Source organism: Centropristis striata, chromosome 16 (assembly GCF_030273125.1).
Source record: "Centropristis striata isolate RG_2023a ecotype Rhode Island chromosome 16, C.striata_1.0, whole genome shotgun sequence".
Taxonomy (NCBI): Eukaryota; Metazoa; Chordata; class Actinopteri; order Perciformes; family Serranidae; genus Centropristis; species Centropristis striata.
The window spans coordinates 12,597,787-12,613,368 of NC_081532.1; the positions used below are offsets into that span (position 1 = coordinate 12,597,787).

General features: G+C 41.2%; 1 protein-coding gene across 2 annotated transcripts in view; it reads right to left on the reverse strand.

Annotated features, from left to right (window-relative positions):
* The window catches only part of atrn (attractin), a 166,074-nt gene that overhangs the window by 73,097 nt on the left and 77,395 nt on the right, over positions 1-15,582 (reverse strand). For both annotated transcript variants that reach the window (XM_059353996.1, XM_059353997.1), the window contains exons 24-25: positions 15,319-15,476; positions 5,445-5,506 (exon numbers count right to left, since the gene is read on the reverse strand). In XM_059353996.1, coding sequence (XP_059209979.1) covers positions 5,445-5,506; positions 15,319-15,476 — 220 coding nt within the window. The remainder of the gene's footprint in view (positions 1-5,444; positions 5,507-15,318; positions 15,477-15,582) is intronic.

Consider the following 15,582-nt stretch of genomic DNA (forward strand, 5'->3'; position numbering starts at 1 on the left):
TAAACAAGATGAACTATTCAGAAAAACATAAACAAACTTTTTTTTTCTTCCCCCCTTTTGAAAGAGCTCGGAACTAGCTGGGTGAGAGAAATGTAGGCTAGATGATGTTTAAAAGTCCGACTTCAAAAATAGCCATAACCAAAGTAATATTTCCATGACAAATGTGTCCCAGTGTGCAATGTTAGAAAAGTTGCATTTTATGATAGGTCTTTTAGTTTCCTCCATCCAGCAGTTTGGACTTATGTAGCCAAGAAATTTGTCATTCAGGTCACTATTACTTCAAAGGGTGCTTGCTTTAGCAGCAGCCAAGTTTTAAATTAAAACATGACAGTTCGAGTGAAGGAAAAAATATATTTTCATTGCATTTCCTAAAAAAATATTTTGGAAAATTTACATTCTCAAGGGATTTTCCAGGCCTGGAAGAAAACATTTAATCTGCACGACTAGAGACAACATTCAATTTGTAGAACGTTTACGAAAAAAGTCATATTGGGACTTTTAAAGTTTCCCTGAGTTTTGCTCGATTTTAAACAGGGGTGAATAAAAGTGTTCCACTTTTAAAAGCCATGATTCAACATAACGACGGAGAGAAGCTGCTGCTGGACAGCTGGACATAAATATGTGAGTGCATTTTATTGTTGTTAACGCTGATGATTAATGCATCTGTTTTGCGGCTGGAGGAAGCTTGTGGGGGTATCTCTGCTGGTGCTGCAGATAACGGGATGGCACCACCTTCATCTGTCCCCACAGGGAACGTGGCACGGAGAGAGAGAAAGCACCGAAAGCGAGAAAGAGGAAGATTAAGACAGAGAAAGTCGGAGTGAAGAAGAGCAAACAATTTCCGCGTTAATTAGCATCCCTCTCCTCCCCCGCAAAACAAACAATGCGGCGCCCAAAGAACCAGAAGCAAACAGGGACAAGGCTGCGAGCTCGCTAACTTTAGGTCTTTACTCATCTGTGCTAAATCAGTGGCAGGCAACACACATCAAAAAAAAGAAAAAAGACTGAGCTGTGGGATTAAGAGCAAGTCAGAGGGAGTAGTGGGAGGCTGGAAGGAAAGAAAACAGACAGGGGAGGGAAGAAGAGCTGATGGAACAAGGGAGATTGACAGAGAGGGGGAAGCAAGGGATAGAGGAGAAGAGGCAGAGGGAGAAATAGGGGGGGAAAACAAAACAGAAGGGGGAGATGGAGAGCTAGAGATAAAAGCAGAGTGTGAGGGGGAGGGAAAGAGGGAGGCAGGGAGGATGGGAGAGAAACAGAGGAGAAGCAAAAGAGGAGAGCATAAGGAAGAAGTGAGGAGGGAGGAGGGAGGAGGGAGGAGGGAGGAGGGAGGAGGGAGGAGGCGGAATGTAAAAATGATGAGGGACAGCGAAGGAGAGGGGGCAGAGATGGTGAAGGAGAGGAAAGGAGAACAGAAGGAGGTGTAGAACAGACAGAGAGATGAAAACAAAAAACAGAAAGGAGGTGATAAAAAAGGGAGAAGGTAAAGAGATGAAGTGACACAGAGGACAGAGAGAGAGAGAGAGGGATGGAGGGATTGTTGCAATGCCTGCTTGCTGCACGAAGCAGGCGCAGGTTGCATGCCTCGAATGCTGACATGCCAACATTCAAATGCTGACGCATGTGTATAAACATACGAGCATCATGAGCGAGTAACTGCAGGGTGTGCATTTGTATGCAAAGGGGATGAGGTGTACAGCAGCACTTGTAGTCCTACAGCTGAATACCATCCAAAGTAAACCAGAGTGTGGCGGGGGATTTTTTTTAGTCGATGCTGAAACATACTGTTATTGAAAATGACTGTATTGGTCACAAAAAAACAATAAAGGAGAATCTTTCGAATCAGCCCCATCACATCTCTCCGCCTGCTCATGGCTGCCGGATCAATAAAAGCAGTATGACTTGGAACAGCCTGCAATTCTTTCAGGACATTGTGGAGACGACACAAGCACGAAAACGTCCTACATTTCTCCTCTGGGTTCCTCCGGCACACGCAAACACACTTACAGGATACACAGGAGAAAAATATACACACGTGCAGTCAAGCATGCATGGAACACACTTGGTAACCAATTTTTAGTCCCTCTTATTTTTAAAATCGATAACACATTACAGCAGTTCCTGAGGTTCAGGGATTCATCACAGCTCAACACGTGCACACGTGTTTAGCACAAACAGCAAAACCACTGTCTTTCTTTTTTTACAAAGCACCATGATGCTCTCATCAGGACCTAAACGTTGAGGATACCAGCAACTGTAAGTCAGAGTGAGTCACAGGGGAATGTGTGCAAAGAAATATTTCCATTTCCTTGTCATCATATGGAGTCGTGGGTTTGAGTCACTGTGGAACAAGTACAAAATATATTGTATATGTGATACGGTCCTACATGGCAACTTGACAGCAGCAGAAAGTCTTGCTATTGCTCTAACTTCACCCTCCTTCAGTGATGTAAGAGTGTACTCCTGGGTGTGTCAGCACAGCGTGACATCACTGTTAGAATTTTTGTGTGTTTTTTCCACCCAACACATTAACCACAACAACTTTATAATGCTTTTTTCTTTGTTCCGGGGCTGGTACACAGGAGCCAGAGAACGGGCAGCTTAAAGTTTAGTAGAAAAGGATATGGACATAATAGAAAAGTAATATTCACTGTTAGTCTGAGATGGGCTACAAACCTAAATTGGACATATGCATCCTAAAGCATTTTCTCATATGAACTTGAAAAACTGTGTAATTGGTTTAGGCAAGAGGCCTGGTAGGGAGGGAAACATCAGGGGCCCAAATACCAAATAATATAATCACTTTACAATATTCTTTAGATTTTGAACTTTTTGCAATATGTAGTTTAGTATTTAGCTAACATAAATTGCAATGTATGGCAATTTCCCCTGCTGTAGCACCTGGGCTGAGCGTGGACAAAATAGGACACGACACAAAAAGTCCGCTGCGCAAAAATGGCAGCCACATAGCCAGTTTGTAATATGGACATAAACAGCTGAGCCTTGAATTCGTCTGACGATTTTAGAGTCAGCTCTTACTGACAGAAGTTCCCAAATCTGGTCATCTCCCCAGTTGAACATTATTGACTGCGTCTTTGTGTAAATTACCCTTTTTCTTTACCCTGTGATATTTCTATTCTTCCGGTTCTGCACCAGTTGCATGTTGGAATTGTCATAAACTTCACAGATCAATCACTCAATCAGACATTACATTATATCAAAATTGTATCAGGGACGTGGCAGGTTAAAACCTGTTTAATGTCCAGTCCAGCTGTTCTCATACATGTATAGCACCTCGGGATGATATCTAGATAAGTTCAGAGCACTACATGCTACACAAATGCTACACTGCTTCCTGCTTTGGCACTGAAAGGTAGGTTGGTGTTCAACATAGATTACGTGCTGCTCAATTAAATGTAGGACAAATTTCAAAGGGATACTGAAACACACATTTACATTTCAGAGCAGTTTGATTTTTGGTGGACCTCTGTTTTTCGCTGCCATTATGTAAACATCTGTGCTTGTGTGTGTACGATGTGAGTGAATGAAACAAGACAAACGGGAGTTTGCATGCGTGCATTTGCCTGTGCGTGCGTGCCAACAGCTAACCAGCTTCTGTAAAACCAGTAAGCTGCAGTGCTTCCTCACAGTAATGGCTGGTGCACAGGCACAGCAGAGCAGCTTTGGTGATCCATCACTGTGGTTCGTTCACACAGCATCACACACACACACAGCATCTCACACACACACACACACACACAGCATCACACACACACACACACACACACACACACACACACACACACACACACACACACACACACACACACACACACACACACACACACACACACACACACACACACACACACACACACACACACACACACACACACACACACACACACACACACACACACACACAGTATGAGGGGTATTTTATGCCAGCACACTATACTTAAACACCTAGAATGCGTCGCCTGTGCCAGCATAAAGTCTGATTAATAGGCGTGCTTACAGACACGCGTATTGCGAGTACACCAGATGACATGGGTGACGGGTGAAAAGTGCCACGAGCGAACGTAGTGGACGCCTGTGTGTGTGTGTAACGCGTGTACGTTAACAGTGTGTTACTCTGTGTAACAGTTCAGCTGTTAGACAGAGTCTCAGCTTCATATGGTATTGTTTATAAGAAAGCACAACTTACAGATGAACTCCAAGCCCCCACAGAGCTGTCAGGATATTTCTATTATTTTCAGGCCAGTTTTTATTTTCTTGTTAACGAAATCTCTCTCTCTCTCTCTCTCTCTCTCTCTCTCTCTCTCTCTCTCTCTCTCTCTCTCTCTCTAGGTTTGAATGATATCGAATTGATATTTAATGATAGCAAGGGTGAAAGGGATAATTAAAATAATTTCAGCTACTTAAAAATAGTAGGCTAATAGTAAAGTGCAACGCTCACAGCCAGTTCCCAGCTTCGCGCGCGGACGCACAGTTCATTACGCACCAGCTGTAATTAGGTAGGTTTACCTGCCTGCAGAAGCCGTAATCGCTGTCACCCCTGAATATTAAGTAGCCATGCGGACCTATCTAATGAATATTCAGTAGCCATGTGGACAGCAGTCCGTTCACAATATGATTCCATCGGACCTTATATCTACACTGTTTAACCCAATTCGGCACTTATGCACAGTCCCATTATGTTTTACAGACATTCGTAGTTAACTAATGAGGTAAAACATTTTGTTTAAGCTGCATTTTGCTGACTTTCACTCCTAAAACAGGCTAATTAAGCCTCCGGTTTTGACCGGAAAAACGTTAAGTTTATCTGGTAAGTACGAGATAGTCTTTCTCTTCATCTATAAGTTGTGCTTTCTTATAAACAATACCATATGAAGCTGAGACTCTGTGTAACAGCTGAACTGTTACAGGCATACAGGCGTTACACACACACACACACACAGGCGTCCACTGCGTTCGCTGGTGGCACTTTTCACCCGTCACCCATGTTATCTGGTGTACTCGCAATACGCGTGTCTGTACGCCTATGTAGAATTGTACTTAACAGTCACGCGGGTCTTCATGTCACGTATTTGAGGCGTAGTTCACCCGTCACGCAGCCGTCACGTAGGCGTATGTGCAACAACGCGTGTACAGCGTCTGCGTGACGCCTGCGTGACGCCTGTCTGTCCATTGAAAGTGAATGGAATTTACACGCGCACGTTAGACGTTTGATGTCATCGCATAGGCGCTGTACATGCGTTTTAGTATAGTGTGCTGGCATAAAATGCCCCTCATACACACACACACACACACACACACACACACACACACACACACACACACACACACAGAAGTGTCGAATGGGACTGCTGACAGTTTAACACCAACACATTTGTGGTTTGGAGTAAGTGAATTGACAAGAGTGGAAGAGGAGAGCGGCTCACCTGAAGAACGTGACAAAGAACTGCACCAGATCCATGAAGTTACTGTGCTGCGAGAAGGCGATCTACGAGAGGCAGAGAAAAAGACAACAGTTCATGTTAAAAATATGCTTTCATCAGGGAGATTTCGTAACAGGAGGTCAGCATTACGCACTCTTTAGACTGGAGTCGACCTTGTAGATGTGACCAAAGGCACAAAAACTAGCAGTAGACATAACGCTGCCTCTGCTAACAAAGGCAGACAGAGCATATGTATTGTATATTGTGGATAATATATGTATATTTATGACACTAAGCAGTCCAACTGTGCCTTTATTTGCCTATTTGCTTGTGTGTATAATTCTAGAGTCTAGTCTAAAGATTACATATTTTTTCATCCATATGGTTCTCGCAGTTTCTTATTCACTGTGACTAGGAGGTTCCCAGTCTGTCTGCTTATCTGTGTTCCAGACTGCACGCCTGTCAAAGCAACAAGACGGCAGCAGCCGGGCCTCTCAGCTGCCCACAAAAAAATAAAAAAAACTCATTCTTGCACATGTGGGCAGAATTCTTCGCTATGTAATCATCACAAGAGCAATTGTACTAACGATATCCTGTCTTAATCAAGGTTGCCAGTGGCAACAGTAACAGTGGCAGTACCACCTCCTCACCCACTCCTCCTCACCCACTCCTCCTCCTCTACGCCTACAACCCCCCAGCAATCCCAAAAACAGCCTCAAAATGAGCATATTGGTGCAACAACACAACACTGCCTCTCTCTGGTAACATTGGGGTACTGCGCCTCCACAATTCTCCTCACACAACTTTTCTCCGAGGTGACACCTTGGACCAGAACTTATCGCTGCTCCTGCTTATTATTCCTCAGCAAAGCAGGGATTTGCATACAATTCCAGTTGAAAAAAGGAGCAGGGGGGGGGGGGGGGTGGAAAAAAGAGACAAAAGCTGGGAAACCCAGCTGTGTGCATGTCAGATTAGTCCATGAATACTTAATATGTGATTAAGAATTACAATACATGCATACAAAGATTTGATGGGTCAGGATGTGTAGTAAATGTGCAGTGACTTTACACAGGAACAACACAGGGCCAAAGGCACTGGCCTCCGTGGTGTGATGACAGGGGTGTGTGAGTGTTTTGTGAACGGCCCGGGGTCTAATTTACTTGTGTAGTCAGCACCATCTGGCTCGCTAATGTGTTGCTGTTGATTACTGTTGAGCGCTGAATCCTCAGTGTGATCATTTTCCTCCAGACTGTTGAACACTGAAGAGAAGTTCAGGGTGCCAATACACCCGGAGAAAACTTTTAAAAGATGTCAGCAGCATAGATCTCGGTGAGTAACCAACACTAGAGTGGTGTGCTGTTTAATTCCCTGGGTATCGCAGTGGATGGAGCGAAGCACTTATGCTGCCAAGCTCAAGAGTTTGATCTGAATCAGGGTACAAATATGCCATCAATGACTGTGAGCCTTTACCAAGTGAGTCATTCTTCTCCTTTTTTTTATTTTTATTTTTTTACTTTTTATAAAGTTGTTTACTCTTTAAAATATGTCTGTGTAGAGAGGATGCTCTCTTTTTGTGATGCAGATCTTTTGGATTATTTTACGATTGAATTTTGATACGTTTTTGTTTTGGATTAGCTGTTTATCTATCTATAAAAGCAAGAAGCGTCTGTGTGTGGATGTGTGTCTAGGGCATATCTCACTGACCGTTAGTCAGACTGACCTAAGATTTCGTATGTGGCTTGGCACAAAGGTGTGCATCCTCGATTTTGAAGATTTTTAAATTCATTTTTAAAAATATAATTATTTACGTAGGATGTGTTATTCAAGATTTCATAATCCCATTTCTGTTTAGTTTTTTGGTGAACTATTTGATCCTTGTTGTTTGTCTGTAACTCGTTATTGCTGCGTTTTCTTGGCCAGCACACTCCTAATTCTTCTGAAAAGTTAATGAGATGAGGTCTTAAAATTGCCTATTATTGTTAACTACCAATTCAATACCAATATATATCCAAATTATAGTGATATGAAACTGAGACGAGCAGAAAATGACATGACTTTGGGGTGAAAAGTTGGACTAACTTCACAAAGGAATGTGCAAATTACAAAACAACAAAAAACCCTAATTAAGATGATGTATACCAGCATAGTATCTTAATTCCTCAAAATAAATGCGAATAAAAAAGGCAACCTTATTTACAGTTTTGGCTACCACTTTTAAAAGTAAGCGTGAAACGACTAATCTGATCTACTGATTGCTTCAGCACTAATCTTAACAGAAAATGTTTTTAAGATAAAAACCTGCAGCATGAACAGTCAGAACAACTATATATATAGTTTTCATTTTAACTAACACTTCTCATTCACTTTTTGACATTACAATCAGACATATTCTGAAGCAGCGGCTCCATCGTGAGAAGGATTAAGAAAAGAGAGATGAAAAAAAGTGTTGCCTGTACCTCCACAAAGCACGGCAGAGCAATTTTTGGAAATTATCCCTAGTTTCTAAGAAGCCAATCAGACACTTGCAATTAAGAGAAAATGGCGTGAAGGGAATATTTTACCTCCCGTGCTCATGAATGTAAATGGGAGGTAAAAATGAAAGGATTAAAGAAAAACTACTGGAGATTGTGTGGAACTGTGAGTGGCAGGGTTTTTTTAAGAGCAAAGCTTAGAATTATCATACAGAAGCTTTGTCAGCTGGTGTACTGAAGCCCGGTACGCTCCGTGACAGCGGCCTCACAAAGCCATCTACTTCTCTAGGTGATTAGAGATACATACAGTAATTCTTTCTCCTAATGACACAATAGTTCTCTTCAAGGACAAGAAGAACTTCCTGAACGTGAAAAAAAAAAAAGTGATAGGTGCTTCAGCGTCATGTCATCGCCACAAAACTCCATTGTGAAAAGTACAAGCAGGCCGTCTCACTGAGGAGATGTGTGATAACAGTTATTGTAGCGGCTAATCTCAAGTGTCAGCCTTGTGCGGTACTTTGTCACCAAGAGGCAGGCTGATGGTGGCGACGGGAGGCCCGGGTGACGCTCTCGTTATGTGCCCAGCAGAGGGTGACTCTTTAGGGGCTGCAACGGATCTCACAGCAGGGCCTGTCAGCCTGCCGCCGGGCATTAAGACCGCAAAATATTCTGCCTTTAATGGCTTCTGACAGCCACTTGAACTATATTGGAGTTTTGAGGGAAAGTGTCGTTATCAGGCTGCTCAACAGGTTTCACAGAAGAGGAAAAGGACAGAAGGAAGCTGAATATTAAATATGGTGGAGCTAGAACATCCGTGGGTGAATACGTTTTATTCACTCCTGCTGTTTCCTGAATTCCATCAATAAGCTTTCATGGAAGAGGCGGTCAGAAAGGGCAGATACAAAGTACTTGATTTAGTTCATCTATTTATCATTATTCTTATTAATAAGAATAACAAGTGTTGTGCAGCAGTCATGGTGCGGTGCATTTATTAGCACCAAGGAGGTGAGGAGAAAGAGAGGTGCTGTTGACTCTTTTATTATTACAGAGAGAACATGAACCACTGTGAATACAGTTGGATTTTGATTGGCTGCCAGTGTTTCTGAAAGTGATCCCAACAACAATCACTCGCCACTGTTGCTGTCATTACAGTTGTGGTGTGTTCCACTTGAGCTAGAAGGATTTTTAAAACTTTTTTATTCATAGTTATGTTTAGAGTTATCATACTTGTTGTGGATGGCCCTAAATGCACTTTTCACATCTATTATTCTTATTAATAAGAATAGCAAGTGTTGTGCTGCAGTCATGGTGCCGTACATTTATTAGCACCAAGGAGGTGTGGAGAAAGAGAGGTGCTGTTGATTGCACTTAATCTATTATTAAATAGTGAATGTGACACGTGTATTCTGATGGATTTTGATTGGCTCAGTGTTTCTGAAAGTGAAAAACGATATCGCTCACCACTGTTGTCGTCATTCAAGTTCTGGTGTGGTCCACTTGATTTAGAAGGATTTTTGAAACCTTTTATTTAGAGTTATGTTTAGAGTTATCATACTTGGTTTGGATGGCCCTTAATGCACAAAAACGTTTTATGATTTTAAGTCTGTATTTCCTGTATTTTGTTGCCATTTTAGTGGTAATATGGTAGTACAGTATGTCTCCGTGAGTCCACTTTGGTGCAGACTGAACTGTGCCAACAGCTATTGGATGGATGCATAAACTTTTGTGCAGACATTCATGGTTTACCAACTTTATTGATCCCTGGACTACCTCTCGCGGCCTCATTAGGTTCACATTATAGTTTAGCATTGCAACACATAACTTTTATTGGATGGATTACAATGGATTTTGTGTAGACTTTCGTGACTTTCTCGGGAGGAACTGTTATCACTGTAACTTTTCATTTAAAACCATCATCAGGTCAAAATTTAAGTGTATCCAATACTAATTACCAGAAAACATAAAAACGTTCTAATCAGCCTCAGCACGACTTTAATCTAATGCCAATGTTAGCATGCTAGCACATGAAACTACTATGGTAAACACATTTACCCTTGAAACATGTTAGCATATTAGCGTTGTCATCATGAGCATGATGATGTTAGCATTTAGCACAAAGCAACACTTTAAAGTAAGAAAAATATTCAGTAGCTAGCTCAAATATATCTCTATAATATATCTTTTTTTTTTTTTTTTTTTTACAAAATATTGCTGTCCAAATGAATGATTCAGAGCAAAAAATACATTTTTTGTTCATCATGTGTCAAAGTTTTTATCTATTATATTTAGTATAAATTTATATCTATTTTTTATATGTATTTTTAACATTTTATATATTTAATTACTTTATTGATTAATTAGTACATTTTTTTTGCATTTTCTATATCTAAAGTAAAACTATAAATTTTGACTGATTTTCTATATTTATTAATATGCTTTGGATATTTTTTATAATTTAATTTATCTTCATGACAGTTAATTAACTAAGTTACTATTAAATAATAAGTAGCTGGCTGATTTTGAATCATAGCCACCACCGTTGCAAGCTGGTGAAACTGCTCAGTTTGAGTTTCCTAACCTCGCTGTGATCAGGATCAAAACACACCCATCAGGCAGCCATGCGTGGCCCAGATAAACACTACACAAGTCCACACAGATACGCAGAGCGGCCCAGCCAGCTGATAGCTACAGCTGCTGCTACTCCACAGCGGGGTATTAAATTGGAGGCTGTTCTAATCTCTACCATATCATGACATGTTCACTAAGGCACGGAACAGGAGATCACAGCTCTTTAATGTAATTAGTCTGGGATTTGCGTTTCATTACAAACATCATTAAATTCAGATCCATTCTTCATCAGGAGAGAAAAAAAAGGAAAAAAGAGGGGTGGGAGAACTCCTTGCTGACTAATCTCAGTGCAACTCATTTTGCTTTGATGAGCACAGCTACTCAATGGTGATGAAGTCATCAAAGAATCCACTTTGACCATTGTAAAGGATCCTATTTTGGTGGGTCAAAACGATTATATTAAAGTTTTCTTCCTGCAATCCAACACCTGTGCTTTAAAAAAGTTTTATCTGATACACATTAGGTTAAAATTGTTATTTATTCCACAATCTGTGGAAGTTTTGTGGGTAAAATAATGTGTGATTCAATGCAACAGATTGGAGGTGCAACTCGTGCAAGTGGATTCAATGCAGATGAACAAAAACAAACGCTGCAAATGGTGTGTGCATGCTGTTCTAGCGCTACTTCCGACCACGTGAAAGCAAACAGAAGCAACCTTGAGGTGGTGTGTCGGAGAGTGAGCATGAGAAAGAGGGAGAGTTCTGTACAGCTGCACACTAAAGCTGGGAGAGAGGGCTTAGCTTGCACACAGCCCACTCTGAATGCAGCATGTGTTTCAACTTAACATTCCACTTTGCCCTTGCTCTTTCTCGGCTGCTGTTTATGAACCGTTTTCCAACACTGCGATCTCTGCCTGCCAACGCTGGAGTACCAACCGCCTACGGTTACGCACACACACATCCCAATGCCAAACTGCAGTCGACCACTGAAGGCAAGGAGAGTAAGAAAAGGCAACAAAAGGAAAAATGAAAGGCTGTTATTAAGAAGAAAATGGTTCTGAGACGAGGAGCAGAGGCAGAAAAAGAAACAAGCAGAAAATGTTACCTCGCTGACGAAGGTAAAGCTCCATGAGTGCAAGGAAGAAAAAAATGACACGCCTGCAGACCTGCGTGCTTTGGTTTCAAGGACAGGGGTGATCTTCTATATGATCCCACCCAGCAAGACAGAAGGTGAGGTGGACCAGAGGAGGCTGAGAGGGGGAGGGCTCTCTCAGCTTGGCTCTCTGTTCTGCTGTGGAGGTGCACTGAAGATCTCCTGAGGCTGGCTGGTAGCAGCTGGAGCTCTGAGGCTGAGAGAACTAAAAGCCCTCACAAGGCAGGACGACAAGGAAGATGGAGGCAGGATTTTTCTCCCCTACAGGAGGAGGGCAGGGGGAAGGAGCTTGCACTGGGGCAACCAGTCAAATCACTTCCAGAAGCGATCGGGGAGGCACACAGGCGGGTAAAGGCTGCACAGAGTGCACAAAATCCAGGCCCAGAGCACCTTATGCTCCAAAACCAGCAGCAGCCAATCCTGGAACTGCATTCACTCACTGCATGAACAGGAGTTTATTCCATCCTGTATCGAGCTGCAAAACAGCCATCTGACTAACTATGAACATGTGTAATCAAAACGCGGCTTAAAAATGACAGCCACTGAACAGTTTTATTAACAGCCACACATGTGAAGAAGCACATAGAATTTCATTCTGCTCGTGTTAACAGAATATTCCATTTGGATATTATAAATTAGGGCTAATTCCGAAAGTAGATTTTTCTGTTTAATGCGATATGCCAATATTTTTAGGGTTTTCTTTGGACATGTATGCAGCGCTCCCAGAATAAGCTTCTTAATTACGATTTTTTCTCAAGTTTGCAACACACAGCATCTTGCCTGTTTACCATCAGCTGTGTGCGTTAATGTGGTTGTTGTACACAAACCCAGAAGTCAACAGTTTTTGAGGCCTGGGTAGAAATATATACCCAAAGGTAAAGCCCAAATCTTTGGTCATTAGGTGCACACACCTTTTAAATATTGTAAAATACTTGCACAATAATGCACAAATATGACAAATGGCTGCATGTTAATGCAAATATTAATGTTTAGTAGGAATAATAGTATTTTTCAGAATAAGGGTGAAGAGAAAAATGTAATATTTTGTGCATATAAACTTTGTCCTTGTTTTCAGTACTGTACTTTAAAAAAAAAACCATAATTTTGTAAGTAGGTCCTACTTACAAAATTATGGGTTTTTTTTAAAGTACAGTACTGAGATCTGTTGGAAAAAGGGTACCAAGAGAGGCATCTTTGTGTCAATATAATAGTTATTATTGTCTTGATAAGGACACTATAGTGTTTATCACACTTGGCAACAAACCACAGGCACAAAGACAAACTGTATTTAAAGTTCTATCTAAGTAAGCTTTTAAAATTCCCATAAAACAGTTTCTTTTTAAGTACTGCGTCTTCAGTGTTGACCTTATGCTGCACAAGTGTGTTTAACAAGAAACTCCAAGAAACCCAAATACTGAAAAAGTGGTAAAAAAAGAAATGACTTTCTGCCAATCCTATTGAATCAAACTGCTTTTATTCCCATGACTAATGGCCCACTAGTTTGCACATCACATTGATTCCTAACTCTCAAATGTTCTGTGCTGATGTTCTGAGAGGTGGGGAAGTTTAGCTAGATTCACCTAACAAAAGCTGGCAATTGAGTGCAGAATAGTGGAGACTGAATTGAATATTAACAAGTCCAGCATAACATCCAAGGCTGCACGGGTGCTATACACACCTGCTGGCCAATCAGGAACAAATATTTTCTTCGTGGCCATGGTATACACTGTGATCTCAATGAAGTGAGAATGACAACAGAGAATAGCTGGCCTACGAAGAGTTTGTACTTATTCAAGGTTCTCTGTATTCACACTGAGTAACTGACGGAAATGAATAGACTTTCATCTAAAATAAAGCAATTACAGGCATTTAAACCCACCACTACTGGACTGTGCAGCTGACGTACAGTAAGAGCACTACAGAGGGACAGTTTTCTCTCCATCAGTCAGCCACATGGCAGCGGTTCACCGAGTGCAGCGGCGTTTGTTGCTCGGCTGCATATTCACCCCACCAGCTACCAGGCACGCAGATACAGAGCCCTATTGACAACTGCAGCCAAGGAGCCACATCAACACTGGAGAAAAGCTCCTGCACACCAAACGCAGGAAAAAATTTTTCCTCCCCAACTCCAACCACATTTTACTGGTGACTGCCAACATTTGCATTCTGCCATTTTACCAGCCAACTTTTTGGTTTATAGAGGAGAAAAGTGGCTTGTAAATCAGACAAGTTGACCAGTCACAGTGAAAATTGACCGCAGTTTTGCTGCACTTTGATCCAAAATATGTGCGGCTCTGAGTTTATGCGTGTTTATTTATTTGCACACATAAGCACAAGCTGAATATGGCATAACTCTGCACATAAAAGCACATTAGGAGACCTGAGGTGCAATTTTGTGGATGCTTTAATTCAGAATGCATGAATACATACATTCTCAGCGTAAGTAGCCCTGCTGCAGTTGGTGAATATTCAGGACAGCTTGGCCTGATTAAGCTCGTACTCATGTTCCACTTGTGAAATCATGCTTTTATCATATTCACATATTCATATACTCTTTTAAAGTCATGCTGCTCTCGAAATATTTATGTGTGTGGCTTTAAGAAGCAACATTACACTGGCTAAATTTCAAGGTTAATGCACGACAGAATGTGAGGCACATCTGTGATAATTGTTTGAAAACTAAATCATTTATTAAAAAGTGCAATACGAACAAATATCTCTCACATTCCTTCCTTTTGTTCATCTAATGGCAGGTCATTTTGACTTAATTATGTCAGTCAATCTATCTATCTAGAGTTAAATCTAGCCTGATAAGCTGAATCTAAAGACTGGGAAGATGTTTCCCTGTTGTGGATTTCATTAGGGTTTTTTGCCCTTAGTGCAGAGTACACTTTCATGGTTAATTATACATTTCGGACATTAATGACCATTATTTTATCAGGATGTGGGCTTCAACACTGCTATTCTCTGTAGTGTTGACTGTTTTTCACCTGCCTTTTCTGTACAAATGTAAGAGTGTGCATTTATTTCAGTGAAGCATATAATTATTGGTTAAAGTGCAGTAATATGTGGCATTAACTTCTCAGAGATCCCACGCGTCGTGTAAAACCTGAAGAGTAGGCAACTGTTTTTCCAGTCACGGAAACACCTGGATATTGAATAAAACGACCAAATATCCTGAAAATAATCTACGTTGTCCAAAAATGTCTATTTATTATCACCACATTTTAGGATTAGCTGCGCAGTATGACACTTGGAAGTGGATACCTTGTACAGTTTTCAGTAGAATATATATCACAAAGACAATATATTTAATGTCTTAAAACCCCCCAGCCGGACAGTGGGTAATGGTACAAGTAGGGTTAGACCAAAATACTTTATTTTTTGACCTGATATAGTTCTAGTTGTGTTTTAGCCACATTCTAAAGAGGCAAAACTGCAGAAACTAGAAGGTGTTACCTTTCAAATAAAGCAGCATAAATGTATAGTTAAGGCTCTACTTCAAATCCTTCCTCTGCCCTGGAAAAAATCCTAGAAAGGGCCTGAAAAATAACTTCTTAATAAGAGTGGGGACTGTGATCTAGTGCAGCTTGACTCCAATGTCTTAATAAATGATTGATGTCAAATGATTTGATTTGTTTCAAAGTGAACTAGTTGTATTTTTGTTTAACTAAAGAGAAACTTACTTGAATCTTAATGGGCCACGTGAAGTTGCTGACATAGACAAAGAAGGTGATGTTCGGGCTGTTGCGGAAATCAAAGTTCTCGTTGGAGAAGCTGTCTTTGAACTCTTTGATGTTGCTCCGAGAGACGATGGGGATCTCCTCCCCGGTCTGGGTGCCGGCTGAGTGACAGGAGAGAGAAGAACGGAAAAGCATTAGAGAGACGCAGACAGGAGTTAAGAATATGAAGGGAGTTGATGAAGAGATAAGACAGACGAATGAAGTAAA